We start from the raw sequence: 23,198 nt of genomic DNA on the forward strand, positions 1-23,198 counted from the left end.
TTTAAAACCTGAACTATTAACCTCATGGGATTTTAAGATAATATCTGAACTGTCAACCTTGTCTTTTTGAAGGCAGTTTTTCTGAATGTCACTGCGCACTATATAGAAGGTGACTTTTATTCTTCTTTATCTCCCTCTCCTTCTGAACTCTCTGGGTGTTCTTTGCGGTCATTACCTCCATGAACATCAGTAAATCACATCTAAAGTAGCTAAATGTGCACACACACATATGGTCTCGACTTCTGCCCAAAGCCCCTCATAGTGATTAAGTGTTTAAGGTCCGCTTGCGATGAACTGCAGGATTTCTGTGATGGATCAGCGTAGAATCTCATAAACCTTACCCTCCGCTCCGGGATTACCTGATAGGATATGATCCATGTTTGATCCCTGTTTTATTACAGTGGCTCTGTGTCGGCGGACAGACGGCAGCAGCCTCGGGGGAAGTTTTATAAACGGTCTCTGCTGCACGCCAGCAAATCTCTGCCCGACCAGAGACGGTACAGCCTGAGATACTCTGACAGCTCTGTACCTGCAGCGGCCACGAGATAAAACTAACAACATTTAACTGAATGTCTTTCTGTTTTTGAAAACACTCTCATGTCTGCAGTGGTGGAAGAAGTACTCCGATCTTTTACTAAAGTAAAAGTAGAAATACCAAAAAAAAAATTGCGACAGACAAACAATCCGAACCCGAAAGATATTCAATATACAATGATATCAAATCTTCACATTTAAGAAGCCGTAAACAGATTAATTGTAATATAATGTTCTCATTAGAATAATTATGCTAATAACGTCTCTTTCCTCTCCCTCCATCAGCTTCATCATGACTCCATCCACATTTTAATGGGCTAACCTACAGCACATGTCATCCATTAACATAATGATGTTTACATGCCTCCATTTACTGCCTGACATGTGTGTTATTATGAGTCATGTAATTTATTGGTGTGAATTAAATTGCCACTCAGCTCAGATTACAGTTTGTCTGTAATGTTGTAGCTATACAATACTCATTATTAATAAACCCCATGAAGCCTGAATAGCTTATATAAAGAGTCCTATATAGTAATATATCTGTATTGATCTCTTGTGGCAGGACGGTTTGGACTGAATTCAGACACTCAAACATAAACCCAGTTTGCAAGGACTAACATCACATCAGACGGAGGTGAGGAATGAAATATTCACTTAACTCTTCTGTGATTTACTCCTCTTTCACACATCCGTACCTCGAGATATAACCTCTTTAACACCAACTCCTCCTGCAGTCAGCAGAGAAAATATCTTGAAATGTGAAGTGGCTGTTTTTTAACCTTGAAGGCTTACACCTACATAATGGTCAAAGTCTGTAGAAAACATTAATATTTCTGAGAGTATCAGCATTCGGAGGCATAGATAAATTGGAGTAAAGGAGCAAGGACATCGTGAATGCTTGTCCTCATATATACCTCCGCCAACTCTTTAAAAAATGTTTTATAGCCTTAGTTGTACAGTCAGAGCGCAGAGCCACCAACATTTATTCAATTTTCTGTGAGGAAAGACGTTTCTTTTGATGCATAAGAATCCTCCAAACTTTGTACTTTTTATTGAGCCATATATCATTAAATGCACAATATGTATTGCAGAAGATAGGAGGCCACAAGTGATGCACAGGTCAATGAAGTAAAAGATGACAGTCAGGTGGATCAAACTATTGTACATAAAATGTACACAATAAAACTAACAAGAATGATATACAAATGGGATTCCAGCAACTGAATCTTAACTTGATATATCACCTTCATGCAGAACAAATGATACATAAACTTTTGCCCTCACTGTGTGTGTAGTAGTACACATATTTACAGTATAACTGATTAGCCAACTTGATTGCAACCTTTGCAACAAATCTTGTATTGCACAGTAGCTAGTAGTGCTAGTAGCATGACATCAACAGAATTTAATGGAGTTGTAAGCTATTTACTAACACGCAGGGCAAAAGCACAGGACACAACCTCTTCTACATCCGTGGTCTGTGGTCTATTGGACCCTCCTCTACATCCATGGTCTGAGGTCTATTGGACCCTCCTCTACATCCATGGTCTGTGGTCTATTGGACCCTCCTCTACATCCATGGTCTGAGGTCTATTGGACTCCATTTTTGATCCTCGACATGACAATTGACTTTCACTTCTTATCAATAAACGTTCTTTGGTGTATGTGAATGACATCAGCTGACAGGAAGTAAACATGGACCCAAGCTGTTGCCTAGCAATGCAATTCCGTGGAAACGGTCTATACAGTTTATTTTTTTGTGATTTTTGTGGCTTCATATTAAACATACAGACACCTCAATCTTCTGATCTACTCATCTAACTTTCTGCCAGAAAGCATATTTCCAAAATGTTGAACTATTCCTTTGACAGTCCTGATCAGGGCTCTGTTTCTATGTGAAATGCTGCTCAAATAAACTTCTTCTAAGAAAATTAATTTATTTGAGTTTCAGAACGTCAGACTTTAAGACAAGGAGGCAAACCTGCTGCTGGCATTCCTTGTAAAACAACACACCTCTCACGCATCCTTACATAAATATAACCTCCACCTGCAGCAGGCTATAAGATTACTACACATTCCTCCAGCTGACCTCTCCTCTCCAGATTCCTCCATAAAGGGTAAGAATTGGAAGAAGAGGGTCGACCCACGGAGACAGAGAGATAACTAACTTCTAAACAGAAAAATCAAACAGCCCTGGTTCATCCCCTTTTCCTTCAAATTCCAGCTGAAATACAACGTTCCCGTACGGCACATCTCTGTAAACACATTCCTTACACATGAACAACACACACTGCCTCTGAAGCAGTCTGGTAGAGATTAGGAGAATTAAACAAATGCAGGCATTACAAAGGCTTTCTGAAGTGCCGAAAGAGATTTATAGGAAAAAAGTAAGGAGACTGAAGAGCGCCATGTGATTCTGTGAATACATCCACGTTGGAGTAATTCACTGTAATCACCTTCTCTTTTACCCGACCTGCAGGATGGGATAAATCGGATGATTAACAGGACAGGGATGCTACACATGTGTAGGTTTATGTTTAAAACGTTCCTATAACGCTTGCTTTTGTGATTTACTGGATAATTTTACTCCTTCAGGCTGCTAAATAAATAAATTAGGTTGAACACGCTGCATGCATCTGTCAATGAGTCCGCTCTGTTGCAACCCGACGGGTCGTATTCCCAAAAACATCCTCCTATAAAGTGCTGCTGAAGTTCAAACAATCCAGCAGTCCAGCAGAGATGATGGTTTGAACTCACGCTCCTCTGACCTTATTCAACATAGTTAATACATTAACGAAGGTGATTCAATGTCCATCGCTTGATTGTCTAGTAAAATGATGTATGTAGAGCTATCATATCAAAGTCTGATGATTTATTTTGTCAGCTGGAAACAATATCACATGCTGATGGATATTTAATGCCATATACAATCTATTTAAAGTTACTGTGATGAACTTTTAACTTGTTATGAAACAGTCTCAGTGTAATCCTGACGCCTCTAAATGACCTACATCAGTAAACAAGACCATCAGAGAGAAGATTGGCTGTTTCTATATAGTTGTTCTTAATGTCTGTCATCAGGTCTGATTGTAGTTGAATTAGTTCCTCATGTTCCTGTGTATTAATCAGGGTTTTTGAAGTCTTGGACTCGTTCAGCATGTGTTTCCTGCGACCGGAAAGTGACGCTGAAGGGTCTGACAAAGCGTCAGTATATGACGAGTTGGGATGAGAAAGTGTTGATATATTCTGTCACCTTTCTCAAATGTGCAAGGGTTACTGTTAATATTTAAGATAAGATTAGATAAGATAAAATGAACCTTTATTAATCCCCGGAGGGAAATTCAGGTGTCAAAGCAGCAACATCAGCAAACAGAGTGAAACACAGGAGAGGTAAAGGTATACAAAAATTATAAAAACAATAATAGAGATATAAAAGATACAGAGTGAATGGGTGAGCATAGTGTGTGCAGTCCATCAATAAATAAATATAGTATGTACAATAAATAAATGTAATATGTGCATATGTGCAGTCTATAAAGTGGTATATAGGATGTATAGTGTAAAGTGCGCCAGTGGTTAGAGTCCAAGATGGTTTCAGATAGTGCATGTTAAAAGTTCTTAAAGTTCTTAAATTTCAGAAGAAAGAAAAATATTTGAGGGAAATATTTGCAGTTATTGTTATTGTTTTGACACACATACAGTATTGGAGTCTATAGGACCCCAAACAAGGAGGATATCAGAGTCAGACTTTTACTGTAGAACATCCATCAGGTGAAAGTTCTCACATTGAACCACTAGGTGGAGACAAATAGCCACAAATGGTAACTCAGCTCATTTACTAAACAGGATTTAGACCTGATGGAGATGCACACTGTGACATTTATTACATCTGAGCTGGTCCGTCATTGTGACTGATCTGACTCTACTCGCTTTAGACAGAAAGAGTTTGGTTTCTGATGATGGAGGGAGGCAGCAAAATGTGCTGATTTTAATGCTGGATATAACACGAAGGACCACATAGGAACACGAGGTAGCTGCAGTTCTTTTACTACGATTATGTACACATTATGTTTATTGTTTTCCTCTGTTCTTATTGTTGTTTGCTTTGTATTCATTTCATTTGTAGTTCAGCACTTTGGTCAACTGTGGGTGTTTTTCGTTTCTTTTTTTTGTAAATATGTTTTATTGATTTTCAAAGATTTTCAAATAATAAAAAAGTAATAAAAAACTAGTTACAAATACTAAAAACAGGTATAATTATATCAGATAATAAAAAATCAATTTACAATATATTAGTTCTCAATATCATCTCTATCAAATCATATCATATAATAAATATAGTAGACTATAAGATATATGTTTGTAAGGCTAATTGTCTTAATACTGTTTTAATGTAATTTGATTTTGATTTTGAATTTGTTTTTATTATTACTTTTACTGTTTATTTTGCTGTTTTTACCATGTAAAGTGCATTTGAGTACTTTTAAAAGCATGATATAAAATGTATTATTATTGTTATTAATATTAAGTACATTTACTCAATTAGCCTACTGTACTTTTTAGGTACTTACATGAGTATCTCCATTTTATGCTACTTTATACTTCTACTCCTCTACATTTCACAGGCAAATATTGTGTGTTTTACAGATCTTTGTTTTTCAGACTATATTAGATTTTGTTTAGAAATTAAAGGAATTTAGCAGTCGCTGCACCGGACCATAATGTAAGTACGATAATGTTTAGAGAAAATATACCTTTAGAGTTTGGTTGGTGGCTACAACAATAGAAGGATTACTGAACCAGGCACAGTGACACAAGGGCTCTGGGGGTCCCTGTACCAGAGTCCCTGTTTGAAATCACTGATTTTAATACTTCTTGTTGTAAAGTGATGTAAGTAAGATACCATTTAGAGAAAATATACTGTAATTGGACAGTTAAATAAGCAAATACAATTAAAATGTTGTGATTTTTTTTTTAACAGACTTTGGTTGGTGACTACAAACAATGAAGGATAACTGAACCAGGCACAGGGGCCCGAGAGCTCAGGGGGTCCCTGTGCCAGAGTCCCTGTTTGAAATGACCGTTTTTAGAATTTCTTGTTGGAAAGTGATGTAAGTTAGATAACATTTAGAGAAAATATACTGTAATTGGACAGTTAAATAAGCAAATAAAAATAAAATTGGCTACAAACAATGAAGGATTACTGAACCAGGCGCAGGGGCCCGAGAGCTCAGTGAGTCCCTGTGCCAGAGTCCCTGTTTGAAATGACCGTTTTTAGCACTTCTTGTTGGAAAGTGATGTAAGTAAGATAACGTTTAGAGAAAATATACCTTTTTTTAAACAGAGTTTGGTTGGTTGCTACAAACAATGAAGGATTACTGAACCAGGCACATGTTAGAAAGTCATAAAGCTCAGTTGGAAATAAGGATGGCACTTTTTTTTTTTGTTGCTCCTGATCAGAGACTATTAATATTGAGTGTCTGCCCACCAATTCCAATATATTTTTTGTGCATTTTTCCTAAAAACTACTAGATAAATGGTTGAACCTGCTCCCTTGCTTCTTCCATTCATTAATGTCTTTGGCTGCTCTGCTCATGTGACTCACACTGGTCACCTCAACTGTCAATCACGTCACTAAGTCCCGCCTCCAGAGCGGACACACCCATTTCCTCACCGGCATTTCACTCCACACACACACGCACACATATCTCCATCACTCGCACGCACGCACGCGCTTATCGGCTTGGTGGTCAGCCTGTGTGCGCGTGCACGTGTGAAAAGGTTACAGCGAGGTGAAGATCAACATCAAACACCGACTCTCTCAGCGTGCACTGTGTGTGTGTGTGTGTGTGTGTGTGTGTGTGTGTGAGTGTGTTTCTGCATGCATATGTATGTGAGTGTGCATGTCTACCTAGTGGGCGTGCACCCGGCTATCTGCCCCCCCCACCCTCCACCCTGCAGACCGGTGCATGTGCGCGCGGGTGTGTTTGCAGGAGCTGCACGGTTAGAAGCAGACGCTCATTCTGCAGCTTTTAATTAGATTTTTTTCCTCCTTTTATTGGGTTATTTCTCACTGAGTGTGCGTGATTTTGCACGCGCCTCCTCCCTCCTCCTCCTCCTCCTCCTCCTCTTGCTCCTCAGCGTGGAGGTGCGTGGCCACTATACTGGCTGTGTTGTTGCGGCACTGGATGGATCTAACTAGCATGTTGGCCTCGGGCGGTGCGCACGGAGGGAAATAAAAACCGGCGTTTTTTTTGCTTCTTCTTTTGTTTTTTCTTCTTCTTCTTCTTCTTCTTACCTGCCGATCACCCTCACCTTCTGTGACGACATGTCAAACTCAAACAAAAGCAAGAAGGACAAAGAAATCCTCGCAGAATACGAGAGCCAGGTGAAAGGTAAGATCATTTATTTGAACATTTATGCACACAACATTAACATTTAGGCACACAATCCTTGCACAGTCACACCCACCTTTTTCTCACCTATGCATGCACACACACTAGCCATCACACACACACCTGTCTGCCAGCATGCCCATGCACTGCATCCATTCATCCCTGTGTGTGTGTGTGTGTGCAGGGTGTGTGTTGTAGCTGACACCTCACCATGAGACGTCAGGATTTCTGGGTTCATCCTGAGTGCTGCATGGTGCCTGAGGGGGGGAGGAAGAGGAAGAGGAGGGTGGGTTTTAATATATATATATATATATATATATATATATGTGTGTGTGTGTGTGTGCATGTCTATTCATGTCTATTCTGCAGATCCTCTTCATCTCTTTCGCCCATGTGAGTGTGTGTGTGCAAAAGGGTTTTTACACTCCTGAGGCTAGTGGCGGTCTGGGAGTCTTTCTATTGGTATTCCTCTGAGGCTGTGACTGCAGCAGCGTGCGTGTGTGCGTGTGTGTGTGTGTGTGGTCGCCATAGATCACCTGATGGCGTGATGCTAAACTGGCAACATGTTCTTAAGGTGATGATGATGACAGGCCTGAAATAGTGGTTGCCATGACCATGGGACAACCCCTCCTCTTTCCTCCTCCTCCTGGCGCCATGGTTACCACCATCCCTGCTTCGTAGGGGCGGCGACGGACGAGTCGAATGACCTTTTAGTACAACTACAACTCTGCCTCGTTTACTGAGCCAGAGGTGTGATGTGAGATAAAGCCGCTTCCGCCTCCTCCTCCTCCTCCTCCTCCTCCTCCTCCTCCTCCTCCTCTTCTTCTTGGTGCTTCACCTCTCTTACCTGGCTCAGTTCAAAATGTCCGACCTTTACTGGTGCGACATCTTATTCGGACACCTGCAAAATACCATCAGAGGCAGCCATGTGTCGTTCTGTCGCTCTTCCCCTCGCCACATGGCTCCTCACACCTCCATATTCACTTGTCACCTACGCCCACGCCATCCCCATCCCCATTCCTACATCACTTTCAGCTTTTCTTTTTTCCCACCCAAATTCCAGAATATGAAGAGGATGAAATGTTTACTCTGCGGCGCATTTTCTCTTGAAATTCAAGCAGCTTCATTCAGAAATAATGTCCTTCCCCTCACGCACAATTACTCCCTCCTCCTCCTCCTTCTCCTCCTCTCCTCTCCTTCCCTTCCTTCCTCTTCTCATCCGTCTTCACCCTGCTGTGCTCGTTCTGTCACTGCAACAATCGACAGAGTTTGAGTGATTCGATTTAACCGGGAGCAGTGGCAGTGGTGGCGAGGAGGACTGTGTGTCTTGTTTATACACACTCGTACCTGTGTTTGTGTGGCCGTGGCCGTGGCGGCGTGCCAAACCACACTCGGGGATGCCCCGCATTGAAGTGACCGCTCACATAAAGCCCCTCGGCCGCCTCCTGTCGCCTCCTGCCGAGAGCCCAGCGTATAGATCTGCGTTGTAACTATGTGCTTTCCAAGTCTGCCTCCCTGCTCCGGCTCCTGATTGGTCCGTGCAGGAGGTGGTGTGTAATGTATACACAGGAGGTGGCGGCCGCTCTTCTCACGAGGAGGAGGAGGAGGTGGGGTCCACTCGCTGAGGTGAGGTGGAAAGGTAGCAGCGGAGAGAGATTATGCACAGTGCTGACGGCACATATTTTGTGGTTCAACTGAGCGAGCACCTGATATTTGGAGCGTCACCTCGCCAAACGTGTGTTTGTGTGTGTGGCACCTCCTTCTCTTCTGTCTGAAGCAGGCGAGGAGCTTCTTAATGAGAAAATGCAAATGGAAAAAAGAGGAAAGAAAAGAGCTCTGCAGGGGGGAGTGGAGAGACAGACGGCAGGCAGAGATGAAGAGTTTCCTGCTGCATGCGGCGGCGGCTGCAGCTCTTGTTTTTGCCTGCGTGTGCATGCAGGTGATTAGTGACCTCACATCTGCATACCTGCAAGAGAAGGATGGAGGGGCGTCAATAGATAAATGAAGTGACTCTTCATCCAGTCATATGTTCTGAATTAAAAGGCCCTCCATCAGAGTGTGTGTGATTCTTGATGATCCAGCGGTATACTCTGCCCCCGTGTCCTTGGACCTGGTCGCCATAGTAACGGTCACCTGGGGAAGGCGGCGTGAGCTTCCTGTTCCTGTGACATCACACCACACTGATAAAAACTCATTATAAGTAGACGGGGTTTGGATGGATAAGATCATTCCAACAATAATGAATGAGTGAAGGATAATTAATGAATTGGTCACCAGTTGGACCAGTTTTAGTCGGCACTGAGGATGGAAGGAAGTCAGCCATCTGAGAATAGATTATACAACTAACCATTATTTTCATTATCAGTTAATTTGACAATTACTCTCTCGCCTTCATTGATGAATCATCTATACAGTGTTTATTCCAAGTCCATTTCCTCCTGGAAACCTGCAGCCCGGTGTGTGCCCGACCACTGTGTAACACCGGGAACTACCGCGGCAAGCCTACTGAGAAGCTGGAACCGGAGAATGTTTGACATTTTTGCCTGAAAAAAGGATTGAAAAGTGTTGCCGATTAATTTTCTCTTTAGCTAATTGCACAAAGTTGACATGCAGTATCATAGACCGTATATAAGAAGTGGACGTAGTCACCGTGATGTCACCCATTGGTTTGTGGACTGCTGTTTTGAAGCCTCAAGTTCGGCATTTTGGCCATGGCCATCTTGATTTTTTGCAACCAGAAAACGCTGAATGACATTTTTAGGTAACCAAATCTTACAATTTACACACTGTGAAAGGGTTGAAGTTCTAAGACGAAAACATGGACAACTCCAAGACCGGACAACGCCGTGGTAGCGACCTGTCAATCACAAGGTAGCCCCGCCCTAAAGCATCCCCTGCTTTATGGTCTATTTGACTCTAAATGGGACCATAATTTACTAAATGAACATCATACTGTATTGAAGAAGACTTGAAACTAGCGATTGAGACCATAAACTCATGTTTACAATGTTTACTGAGGTAATAAATCAAGTGAGAAGTAGGCTCATTTTCTCATAGACTTCTATACAATCAGATTTCTTTTAGCAACCAGAGGAGTCGCCCCCTGCTGGCTGTTAGAAAGAATGCAAGTTAAAGGCACTTCAGCATTGGCTTCACTTCTCAGACGTGGAGGTTGCCATCTGTGCAGTATAGAATATTAATTGTCAATTTCCCAAATTGAAAGAATTAATTGTCTCGTCTTTGACAAACTGAGGCAAAACTATCTGTTAAAATCGTTTTTAAACCTGCAACGTTTGCCACATATCTTTAGTTGCTCCCAACAACAGTTCAGTGATTTGTCTCTTTATGCTGGGACACTGATCCAGATCACATTGAGACGTTTATTTATTTATTTTTTCGCTACACCACACGTGATAACCATCGACAGCAGCTACAAAGACACAGAGATAACAGACAAAGAACTGTGAAACCTTATCTGAGACTCTAAGAACCCCAATATGCTTCCTCTTTAGAGGAAACAGTATCAAGAACGGCAAACAGTTCAGTAAACCCATCCCTGTTCTTGGCGTCCCTTTCATTTCGACCACAGACGATGTGAGGTGACGGACAGAGGATGCTCGGTAATCATCAGTACAAAAGATGAACTGTGTTAGCAAAATACCTGATTCTTTGAATAAAAAGTCAACAAATACAAACGTGTGTACATGAAAACTTGGGGGCAGAAGTTAACTACGACTCCCAAGGTGTTTTTTTTAGCAAGAAATGTCCAATCATCAACCTTAATATTCTGTTAATTTTGGGTGAATTGAGCAACTATAGTGCCGCATACACATGAATTAGTGTTTGTTTTGCTCTGTTTTCTGATGTAACTGTTCATTGAGCTGGATGTCTGTCGTTGAATCATCTGGTACCAGAGGTGTGGACTCACACATGACTTGGACTTGAGTCATGAATTTGATGACTTCAGACTCGATTTGACAAAATCCAATGTAACAATGCAGCTCAATCTGTACCAATCTACACCAATGACTCGTGACTTCACTTGGACTTGAGCCTTTTGACTTGAAAACACTTAATACCTTCCCCCCCAAGCCCAAAGATTAAAGAGTGAGCCACGAATCATTTTCATTTCCTGAATCAACTGACATTAACGCTATTCATTCCCAGCAACACTTTGTATGAACCGATCCAACATCAGAGAACCATGAAGAACTAACGTTACGTTACTAAAGATGATTTCTTTTGCGTACAAAAACTATGCGGTGTTCAATAAAAAAACTAAGTTCAGTCTGCAAAAGGTGCGGTTCGGAAACTACATGGCATTACATATGGTGACGAGCGCATTGTGACTTCTTTTAGGACTCGAAACTCAGAGTTTAGGAATTGAGACTTACTTGTGAATTGCAAAACAATGACTTGGTCCCACCTCTAGTCCATAGCTGTATGTGATAAGCTGTACGGGTTGAATATGCACAACGATGACAGTCTCGCAGGTGGTGCAGGTCTTTTCTTGCTCATCACGAAGCCCTAAAATATGAAGTTTTTGACCACAAGTCATTGTAAGGCCACATCGACCAGCCTTAACTACAAGGAGGCAGCCTTAACTTGAGACTGAATCTTTTTGTCACTGGAGACACATGGATTGTCTTTGATGGGAGTGTTTCTAGATGTATAATGAGAATGCAGCTGAAATCATTTCACTGCTGGAGCTCAGACTCTTTAAAGAGGGGAAGTCTAGACGCCCGTCGTCTCCAGGTGCTCATCACACTGAGGATTTTGGCAGCGGATTCAATTTTTCTGCTTTTTATTGTCTTCATCTCAACAAATGGCAGTCTTCTTGGGACATGTTTCAGAGCTGTGTGCTTATAAATTCACTAATGTGGAGAAACGTAGGTGATTGAAATTAATCTCGTTTTTGTCCAGGACGTAACTGATCCAGATTTCATGTGGTTAAAAAGCAACAAAATGGACTTCTTTTTGTGTGAAAATGTCGCTAAATGTCACTTTGAACGAAGAAAATAACCTTGAAACCTTTCGGCGGTGCCTGACCTGAGCGCTCCGTCCCGCCAGCTAAAGCAACAAATCTCTCTCTGTAGAGCTCTCAGATTGAATCAGTCTGCAGATTTCTCGAGACAAATTCTTTCTGCTCGCTATATCGTCTGCGTAGTTTTCCCACCGTGCTACATTGTGCTGATGCCGACTGTAGCTGCTCTGATCAAAGAGGCCGAGTCTTGTCTTTGGGGGTGTTACGAGGACGCATTAGGAGGTTTTCTAAGAAGAAGCGTTTCACACATCAAAAGTTAAAGTGCGGCGGATGTCCTCCTTTCACTTTCAATTGACTGTGATCCAAGCAGGGGAGTTTCATTGATATAATCTCGCCTCCTCGCTGGATCTGCCTGAATCCTCCTCTTTTTCTGCAACAGCAAACCTTTCATTCACACTCTCCTCTGCTGCAGCTGACAATTGTTTTCACTATCAGCTGATCAGCAGACAGTTAATCTGATTATCTTCTGGATTAATTGATGTATTGTTTGGTTTATAAATGAGCAGAAAAATGCAAATCATGATATTCTGAACGCCCAAGGAGACGTCTTCTAACTGTCCAAAACCCAGATACAACGAACAGCTGAGGCTGAATGTCATTCGTGTTGCAGATATTTGAAAGTTTGACCTGCTGGTGGCGCTAGAGGGAAAAGTCAGGATCACTAAAGTTATTACAACTCATCATGAATGTTGGTACAAAATTTCTTGGCAGTCCTCTTGATAGTTGCTGAGATATTTGAGTCTCTGGAGCAGCTCTTCCTCTGGTGGTAACCGTTTATGTAAAGAGGAAATGTACCACATAATTTTGTCGGCAGTGAAGTTAACGTCTCTTTGATGTGGAGTCTGAAATCCCTGCGGAAACTATGACTGGGATTTGCTAGAAAGGCAAAGAGAGTCTGCTACATGGAGCTAGTTTGTTTTATTCCACGAGATCAAATACATCACAGATTCATCGCCTGAGAGAATATCTGGTATTTAGTTTCTATATGTCGACTGTTGCGAGTGAAATGATAAACTGTTAGGAAAGAGGACCACAACAGTTATTAGTTATGTGGATATTTGATGTGACAGGTTAAATACATAGCAGCTATTCCTCGTCAAACAGCCAGGCGATGAAGTTGTACCAATGAAAATGTGCATATAAAGAGGTGTATTATAGAAGTAAAACATCAAACTTCTCTAATGGGATTCTGGTGGATGTAGTCTAACCTCTGAAACTAAAGGAACCTGTTGTTATTTAGGGCATTTTCACAGATGTCACCCTTTTTCATTGGGCTTTTTTGCTGATCGATGACAGAAAAGACAAATTCGGTTTGTAATCCTTAAGGCAAAAATTAATTTTCACTGGAAATACGTTCCAGAAACTGAACATTAAAAAGAGCCTATGACAAAAAAATATGACTTTTCATAACCAGATGTTAAGTAAGAACCACAAATGGAGATTTAATAAGAACTGGATACTGGACCTCAAGATTGCGCCTATTCAAACCAATGAGAATCACCTGGCGCATACGTCAAAAACATTGTGATGATGTCACAGATGTTTAAATTGCTTTTCTCGGCTCCAGGAAAGTTGCCGCGAGTGGCCACTGGAAAAACTTGGAAGCAAGGCTGAGCGGTGGCACCGTATCCAAGTCGTCTTATACATCCATGGAACCACAATGTACAAGATAACGTACGACTAAATGTTACGATATTTGAATTGAACGAGCAATGATTTATTTGTGATGGTAGCCGACCGCCTGCTAAACCCCTCCCCCCCGGGAACAGCGATCGCCCAATCACAGCTTAATAAACCGCAAGTAAGCAGAACAATTAATCCAACACATAACCCCTCAGGGTTTGTCGTTTTTACACTTCGGTCTCTACGTATTTTTCCCCGTGGTGGTGCACCGCGACCGTCTCTTGGTTGGCTTGGAAAGTCCTGGGGTGACGCTTTACAGCTCCCCTCGCCTGGACCTCGCCGCTTAATGCTCGCTCTGAGGGATGAGGAGGGACGGGGCTCCCTGCTCCCGGCGTGACTGTCAACCGGGGCGGACTGTCCTCAGTGCGGCGATGTCGGCAACCAACCTGACCCATCTTGAAACACGGACCCCGTTTTGTCTACCATGCTTTCTGTGTGTGACTTTTATCGACGTGTCATTACCGTTGTTTGCTAGAGCACACAGTTCATCATAGATGTAATCTCTTAATTGATGCATTTAACTTTAAAATGTAGGCTACAGAATGTTCTTTCTAAATGCATGATGTGTCCAAACTGACCAAAATAATCGTGATTATGATTTTTGTCATAATCGAGCAGCCCTAAAGTACACAATGAGATATAACGTGTTAATTTGTGAGTTTTAAAGGTGCAGAGCCAGGCTAGCTGTTTCCCTCTGTTTCCAGTCTTTATGCTAAGCTAAGCTAACCGGCTTCTTTCCCAACTCTCAGCAAAAAAAGCAAATACCTCCTAATATGTCAAACTATTCCTTTAAAGCATCGGTAGTGTTGCCATGGTTACCTGCAGCCCACAACAGAGGCCCGACACCAATTTACAAGTGTGATTAAACCTCTGACCGCCGGGACGCCGCAAACCATATTTGGGATGCCCCGAGCCAATCAGAAACGAGTATTCTCTCCACGCCCAGGGTGAAATGTGTTGCAGCGAAGCAGACGTTCATTTATATGAAAGTGTTGCACATTCCCAGTGTGTGTGAGACGGCAGCCATTTTAAATTAGTCAAACAGCAACGCCACAATCAATAAACACAAACACATACAGTAATACACAGAGTTTCATAGACTTGTGAGGACCAAGGCCATGGCAGTGTTTCCATAGAGATCTATGAAGCATGTCCAGTGTGTGTGTGTGTGTGTGTATGTGTGTCGATGCGGCAGATCCGAGCTCTTGTCTTCACCTTCCTCATCACATGGTTCGCACGCAGTGTGTGGTTGCCAAGACAACAGGTAGTGGAGTGGATAGGGTCCCCTCAGGGATTGGTGTGTGTCTGTCTGTGTGTGCGTTTGTGTGTGTGTGTGTGTCTGTCTGTCTGTGTGTGTGTGTGTGTGTGTGTGTGTGTGTGTGTGTTACCATTGTGTATTCTGTTCCCGCTCCCTCCCTCCTGCTGCAGATGGATTCAGCTCTGAAACAGCTCGACCAGTGAAGCGTGCAGCCAGGCATTACCATGCTGACTGTAGGACTGACTGATAGTGTGTGTGTGTGTGCGTGTGTGTGTGTGCGCACACAGGGAGTGTCTATGTGTGTCGTTTTTTTCAATGCGGCCAGAGGATGTCGTCCAAGGTGACTCCTCGGAGTAGAAATGGACCATCTTCATCAGTAATTATAAGGGATTAAAAGGGAGGAAGAAGAAGAGGAGGGGCGGTGCTGAACAGCTGATTTAACGGATTAGGCCACGGACAGAAAATTAAACATTTATTAAACATAATTAATCAAGCAAATACGCTAAACATTCACCGTTTTCAGCCTCTCAAATATGAGAAGAATCTCTGTTTTATGTCCCTGTGAGCTGAATATCTTTGGGTTTTTAGGGCTGCCTCCTCTTAATCAGTTAGTCGACTAATCACTCGTTAGTCGGCTATGATTTCTTTAGTCAATTAGTCATTTTTTATGCTTTTTTTCATGCTGACTTATTTCCAAGAAACTTATGAGCACATCTCTGTTAAACACAAGATATAAAAGCTAGTTATTCCGAAACACCAATAGTCCCAAAAATGTCTCGTTGGACCGTAAAAAGCCCGTTTGTCAGACAGTCCGTTACCCTGAAAACAAACTCCTGTTCTTCCAAGGCCCGCCACAAATATACTGTATGCTCTCTGTGCAACAAACTGCTGAAGTCAAGGTCCATCCATCATTTGCCCTCGCTCAAATGTTCCGCAGGGCTGTGCAAGCATTCATACGAACCGACAAAATCAGTTTTATAAATTTCCGTGCAATTCTTTTGGATGAAAATCGAAGGACAAACAGACAGACTCCTTCCATTTTAGTGAAATGTCAACAACAAGATAAATGAACTGTACAGAAGCAATCTTTGTGGCGTTACAATGAAAGATAAATATTCCAGTTATTTTGCTGCCACGGATAAACAAATTGTCAAAAGTGTCTAATTCACACTGACGTCCATCTGTGTGTGTGTGTGTGTGTGTGTGTGTAGATGTCCGGGCCCAGTTGGTGGAGCAGCAGCGCTGTCTGGAGCAGCAGACCGAGATGAGAGTCCAGCTGCTTCAGGACCTGCAGGACTTCTTCAGGAAGAAGTCCGAGATCGAGACGGAGTATTCCCGAAACCTGGAGAAGCTCGCCGAGAGGTTCATGGCCAAAACACGCAGCACGAAAGACCATCAGCAATACAAGTAAGAAATCAATGCATATACAGTATATCATTTGTGTTTGCTTTGATTACAAAAAAAGAAGTTTAAATTGATATATATTTTTCTACTCTTGTCTCTTCCAGAAAAGATCAGAACCTGCTCTCTCCGGTCAACTGCTGGTACTTGCTGTTAAACCAGGTCGGTTGTTTGTGTTTGAGTGTTTGCTTGAGACTCTTTTATAATAAGAAATATGAAAACATCAGACATATTCCTTCATCACACCTCTGTCTCTTTCTGTCTCTCTCGTTTCCAGGTGAGGAGGGAGAGTAAGGACCACGCCACGCTCAGCGACCTCTACCTGAACAACGTCATCAGCCGCCTCACACACATCAGCGAGGACTCTGCCCGCCTGCTGAAGAGGGTGAGTCTGATATCTCTTCTTCCTCTGAGCCATAGAGCACTGTTGTACGTCATTACCATGAACACTGGGGGCGCAACAGATCACAAAACTCACGCTTTTGAGTCACAGATCAAATCTGTAGAAAAAGTAAAATGTAGCAAATCTATTTTTTAGAGATGTGAGGCGGCTGTAGCCTAGTGGGTAAAGTGGGTTGTCCTTAAACCGCAAGGTAGGCGGTTCGATCCTCGGTTGTGCATGTTGAAGTAGCCTTGAGACACTGAACAGGTCGCTTCACAGCTACCCACTGCGCCTAAGGATGGGTAAAATGCAGAGGTCAAATTATAAAGTTTAATGTTTTTTAAAAGTTTTAAAGATTCACGTCTTGGAGCTGAGAGCCACGGACTGCAATCAATACTTTTATGACCATCGGGTGGTTCTAGTCTCTGATAGAGCCACTTTTTGTTCGTCCAATCTGGCAACACTGACCACAGCACTTATTCTCAGGATAGAAAAGCTTCTGACACGATACGTCATGGGACCTCCGTAATAACCTGTAATTAAGGTGGTGTTTTATTGCCAATATAAAGCCAACGTTTTACTGTAAATCTATATAAATGTTCCAGTAGACGTCCCCATATATCCCCTCAGTGTCCGGCTCTAAATCTGTCGCAGTCTCCAGTAATGGATTGTGAAGTGAAGCATGTTCACCGGCTGAGCAAAAGAGGGGAAAGAAAATGTAATAAATCCGGCAGTTTTTCTTCACATGTGTACTTAATGTAGAAGAAAGTGAATCTTCATTCATTAATATTTAATTGTAAAGCTTTTGTACATTAGCATGCTGCAGGGATTCATCACAGATCAGAAGGGAAATGTTCAGTAGGCCTGAAGTGGGCAGATAATAGCGGTGGAAGATGTCGAAAAATCCTACATTAAATATTTTATCTTAAAGTACTGAAGTATTATCAGCAAAATGTATATAAAGTATCAAAAGTAATGGTACTCATTATGCAGAAAAAATTACGTCTTTTTTGGTGTTTTATTATATGATCGAGTCCTAAAAACCTTATTTTCTTAAAACAAGTGAAAAATCTTTAATCGCAGATTAATGATTGAAAGATTGTTTTAATTTTAAATCAATTAATTTAAAACTTTCCTGACATTACCTCGAAACAAAACAGTGCTGGATGCAAAAAACAGCAATGAAAAAAACATATTTAAAAAGTTTCCGATACATTTCTGTTTCTAATGAAGTAAAAATACTGTGTTTTAATATTAAAACAATTTGTTAAAAAGCTTGAAACAAGACAGAATGAAACAGATTACTGCACTATAATTTTGCAAAAAATGGAATAACTTGAAATACGTTTCTTTTTTCCATTATACTGTATATATTATAATAATACACAGAACTGGCAGATTTTGTTCCTCGAGTTTTTTTCTCGTAAATTTGTGTTTTTTCCTCATAAATTTAGCACTTTAATCTCAGAGAATATTCAAGTTATTTCTTGTAAATTTGTGAGTTTTTTTCTTGTAAATTTACTGCTTCAATCTTAGCGAATATTCAAGATTTCTTTTGTAAATTTGTGAGTTTTTTTCTCGTAAATTTACTGCTTTAATCTCAGAAATTGTGAGTTTTTTCTCGGAATATAAAACTGATATTACCCGCCTCCCCTGGCTTTTTTTTCCTGACCTACAATGGATCATATTTTATAAACTGATCATGTTAAAATCCTTATTTGAAAAGTAAGTAGTAACCTATAGCTCTTAAATAAATATAGTGAAGTAGAAGTATAAAGTAGCATCTAATGGAAATACTCCAGTAAAGTACAAGTACCTCAGTATCTAGCTGAAGTACAGTACTTCAGTGAGTAAATGTGATGAGACTTTTCCTCTAGGCTTGTTATTTTTTCATGCGGCGTCTTTGAGTACCAGAGTTGATTCTAATGAAAAGTAAAGTCAGTTTTCCCCCGAGGTCGGTCGAACTGCCTCGGAGTTTAACAAATTAAACACGCACAGTCACGCACGCCTGAAAACCGCCTCCAACTTTAGCTCAGCGCGTTCATTATTAATCTGTCCTCCGGCTCCTCTTTTATTCATACTGACTAAAGTGCAGCGGCCGCCAGCAGCTATAAACAGTCAGACCTCCATCACATCGCCGTGTCCTCTCTCTAACTCTGCTCTGAGGAGGAGACGGACGGCCGGGTGGCCATGACAACGCTGACAGTCCTGTGGCCATGGCGACGGGCTCAGCTGATCTTTTTCTCAGCGGGCGCTATGGGAACGGGATCCATCCATCCTGGGAATCCACAGGCATTTAGCATAATGTAATATTAATGTGCTGCCACATAACTGGAGCTGTTTAATGCATGAGACCGGGATCCAGTTTGAGCTTTATGAATTAATTTGTTTGTCCTTTTATTCATCTGGTGCTGCTCAGATCACCTGTATTTCTTTACACTGGGAGAAGCACTCAGACCTTTTACTTAAAGTGGCTGTAATCAATACTTTTATCAATGCTACATAACCGCTACGTCACTGGTTCGATTCCAGCCGGAGACCATTGTTGCATGCCAAAGCAATAATCTTGAACAATATTATGAGCAAAATGCATTAAAAGTATGAAAATTAAAAGTACTCATTGTGCATTAAAATGTCTCTGACATTATTAGATTAATACTGATGCATAAGGGTGCTCCGATCGTTCTAAATAGTTTGATCGGTGGTCTCGATGAAGGTCGATCAGATGACACATCGATTGTGAATTGAAACGTTTTCAATATTCATTGGCTGCTTTCTCGCCTGCTCTTTAAAGGAACAGTGTTTTTCATTTAGGGGGATTTATAGGCAGAAATGTAATATAGTATTCATAAGTATGTTTTCATTCATGTTAAATCAAAAGCTAGAGTGAAGATACTGATATCATATGAAACTAGAAAACCTAAAGAATCCATTGGTACCAACCATGTCATACTACCATGTTATGAAGGAGGTTAAATAACGCTCCAAACTAAACGCTAAATTTTGGCGAGGAAAAACTGTCATGGACATTTTTAAAGGGGTCCCTTGACCTCTGACCTCCAGATATATGAATGTAAATGGGTTCTATGGGTACCCACGAGTCTCCCCTTTACAGACATGCTCACTTTATGATAATCACATGCAGTTTGGGGCAAGTCATAGTCAAGTCAGCACACTGACACACTGACAGCTGTTGTTGTCTGTTGGGCTGCAGTTTGCCATGTTATGATTTGAGCATATTTTTTATGCTAAATGCAGTACCTGTGAGGGTTTCTGGACAATATGTGTCATTGTTTTGTGTTGTTAATTGATTTCCAGTAATAAATATATACATACATTTGCATAAAGCAGCATATTTGCCCACTCATGTTGATAAGAGTATTAAATACTTGACAAATCTCCCTTTAAGGTACATTTAGAACTGATAAAAAATGTGTGAATAATTGGTGATTAAATATCTTAATTGATTGACAGCCCTGGTTTAGCTTAAAATGGAAATACTCAGTAAAGTACAAGTACCTCCAAATGTGTACTTACTGTCACACTGTGTGAATGCATTTATTTACTTTGTGCTAATGATATTCCTCTGTCTTCTGTCAGAGTAAGGAGATCATCTTTCAGCTTCAGGAAGACCTCATGAAGCTTCTCAACGAGCTTTACACCGTAAGTCAGCAGCTCTCTGAAAATGTTTTTAAATCAGTTTTACACAAAGCTAACAGACATTTCTTTATATTTGGTCTATTGGTCTATATAAAAAGAACTATGAAACGCTCTGATATCTGCAGACACCCTGTAAAAGGAGGCAGACAAAGAATCAAATGAAAGGTTGAAATATCATTAAAGTAGTTTTGTTTGTGCAGAATGAACTAGAAACTGTGCCGAGGTAAAGAGGCACAGAGGACATGTTTTTAAAGCTCACATTCAGAGATGTTTTTTCATTCTGAACTTCTGCCTTCCTGACATTATTCTTCAGATCTGAAAGAGCCTTAAAGGACTCAATTTTCTGATTATTGTCCGTCAGAAGTCAGAGTTTATTCCAGTCAGAGCGCTGCCTTAAAAGCTTCTAGTCCAAACACAGAGAATCAGATTAGAGAGGACCTGATAACCTTGAGGAATAAAAGGCTGCAGCATAACGTTGTTTTCGCAGTTTCTCTGGTCCATTTGATTCAGACGCTGAATGCTTGTTGTTATGGTCTGCTGTTACCTAGGTGATGAAGACGTATCACATGTACCACGTGGAGACGATCAGCGCGGAAACCAAGCTGCGGGACGCGGAGCGCCAGGAGGGCCGCGTGAAGGGTGTGTCGGGGACGAGCGGAGGGGTGGAGCCGGTGTTCGGCCTGCGGATAGAAGAGCGCCACCAAAGACGCAACGCCGCCCGCAAGATGGAGAAGATGAGGGAGAAGGTACGGGGGGGGGGCGTCTCAATTCCCTTAACTGCATCCACTATATCTCACATCCAATAGTTTCTACCTGACACACAGGGATTTTCACATGTGACTGAATAGAAACGACACCGCTGGATGATTCAAATGTGTTTATTGCTGAAAGACAACGGCTTCTTCTCCTCTACCGGACTATAATATTATTCATGATACAGGTTAAATGACACATCATGAGGAGGGGAACCTTTCTGATGAATGATGAGAGTTGTTTTCTGGATTCAATCTGTGTCTCTTTCTTCATTAGAGGAAGGCAAAGTACTCTGAGAACAAGCTGAAGACTCTTAAAGCCAGGAACGAGTATCTGTTGACTCTGGAGGCCACCAACGCCTCCGTGTTTAAATACTACATCCACGACCTGCCCGACATCATAGACGTGAGTATAAGTTTATGTTTCTACTCATCACTAGAGAGGTTGGTGGATTTTGTGAGTAAAAGCTGCAGGCTGTTTGCAGAAAGTCTCAAACTCATGAACACTGCAGTGAAGTCTGGACTCATTTTTTAACAGAGAAAATCAATGTCATGGGGACACTATGCTCAACTCAAGATATCAATATGTCCATCCTCTTTGTCCCAGTGCTGTGACCTAGGGTACCACTCCAGTCTAAGCCGGGCTCTGAGGACCTACCTATCAGCCGAACTGAGCCTTGAAGCCTCCAGGAGGGCGGGTCTGGAGGTGCTGGAGGGGGCCGTGGAGGGCCTGGACCCCGCCCGGGACCGGCAGCGTCTGCTGGGCCTCTACCCCACCGCCTTCTGCCCCCCGCAGCGCTTCAGCTTCCAGGCTCACATGGGCGACGCAGTCAGTATATCATATTAACCACAAGAGTCCTACGTATAGTCACTTTTTGGGATTATGTTTGGAGATAAAAATGTAGGAACAAACACACCAATGTGACTTATTATTATTACATTCATTTCTTTATCAAGAGAGAATTAGCGTCATAACTCTAACTAGAATAATCTTTGTGGCACTAACATTCTCAAACTGACCTTTTTAAAAATAAAAGACACATATATGAGCACATATCTGAGTCGTTGTTTTCTCTGGACACTGATTTATTTCCTGATTTGATCCACTTCCTGTCAGGTGACCCAGATCGCCTCCCAGCCACAGCTCCAGGCTGAGCTCAACCTCCGCCTCACGCAGCTGCAGACGCGCCTGGCGTCTCTGAAGATCGAGAACGAAGAGGTAAGACACACAAACTAAAGCGATGCTCAAAATGTCCACATTTACTACAATAACTATCCGTGACATAAAGAAATCATGCTTACAAATATATTTCCTGCATTCCTGAGTCCTGCATGGGTCCAGTTTTTTGCAAAACCACACCCACAAATCTCATTACTGAAACCGACCCGTGATTAAACACATAGTCCCTGGTTAAATCACAAATCCAGAAAAGTCTCCTTCACTGGCTGCGCTCGATGCCAAGATGGCGAGCACGTTCTGCGCCAATAGTGCCAGGCTTTCACAATAAAAAACTAAATCCTGGCAGCTGATTATGCTGGATAATATTAGCTGAATTAGATGTTAAAAATACTTCACAATCATTTTAATTATTTTTTTGGGCATTTTGCCTTTATTGATAGTGACAGTAATAGTTATGAAAGGGAGGAGAAAGAGGACGATATGCAGTAAAGGGCCGCGGAACACAGCCTTGGTACATGGGCGCTCGCTCTACCAGATGAGCTACCGGGTTGCACAATCATTTTGATTTCTGATTTCTCCAAAAAATACATTTTTGTTCTCACCTGCTGCCTGCCTGCAGTTAGTTCATTTTTACCTGTGCTCATGAATTTATATTAACAATTTTTTTTACCCGTTACACAACTTTTTCGCGCATACCCGACCTGGTGCAGGACTCTGTGTTAAACTCCTCCTACCTTAGCAACGAGCGAGTTTAGTCGCTCCAAACCAGTTGATGGAAACGCGTCTAATTTGCATTTATTTTTTTTTGCGACATTTCAAAAGTTTGCTTAAAATTTGCGTGAATATTGAATGGAAACACGACTATTGTGTTAATGTTAGCCGATTTCTGTTTGGGGGGAAGTTTAT

At 41.7% G+C, this 23,198-nt stretch overlaps 1 protein-coding gene across 3 annotated transcripts in view; it reads left to right on the forward strand.

Annotated features, from left to right (window-relative positions):
- The window catches only part of LOC141762160 (SLIT-ROBO Rho GTPase-activating protein 1-like), a 65,504-nt gene that overhangs the window by 29,815 nt on the left and 12,491 nt on the right, over positions 1-23,198 (forward strand). The window contains exons 1-9 of one of the 3 annotated variants that reach the window (XM_074626101.1): positions 6,262-6,932; positions 16,129-16,324; positions 16,426-16,480; positions 16,596-16,703; positions 20,301-20,363; positions 20,909-21,106; positions 21,390-21,518; positions 21,720-21,941; positions 22,230-22,331. In XM_074626101.1, coding sequence (XP_074482202.1) covers positions 6,866-6,932; positions 16,129-16,324; positions 16,426-16,480; positions 16,596-16,703; positions 20,301-20,363; positions 20,909-21,106; positions 21,390-21,518; positions 21,720-21,941; positions 22,230-22,331 — 1,140 coding nt within the window. In that variant the 5' untranslated portion in view covers positions 6,262-6,865. Of the gene's footprint in view, positions 1-6,261; positions 6,933-16,128; positions 16,325-16,425; positions 16,481-16,595; positions 16,704-20,300; positions 20,364-20,908; positions 21,107-21,389; positions 21,519-21,719; positions 21,942-22,229; positions 22,332-23,198 lie in introns of those variants that run through there. The other 2 variants (XM_074626100.1, XM_074626102.1) reach the window with 2 other exon arrangements.

The sequence above is a fragment of the Sebastes fasciatus genome, chromosome 23 (assembly GCF_043250625.1).
Source record: "Sebastes fasciatus isolate fSebFas1 chromosome 23, fSebFas1.pri, whole genome shotgun sequence".
Classification (NCBI taxonomy): Eukaryota; Metazoa; Chordata; class Actinopteri; order Perciformes; family Sebastidae; genus Sebastes; species Sebastes fasciatus.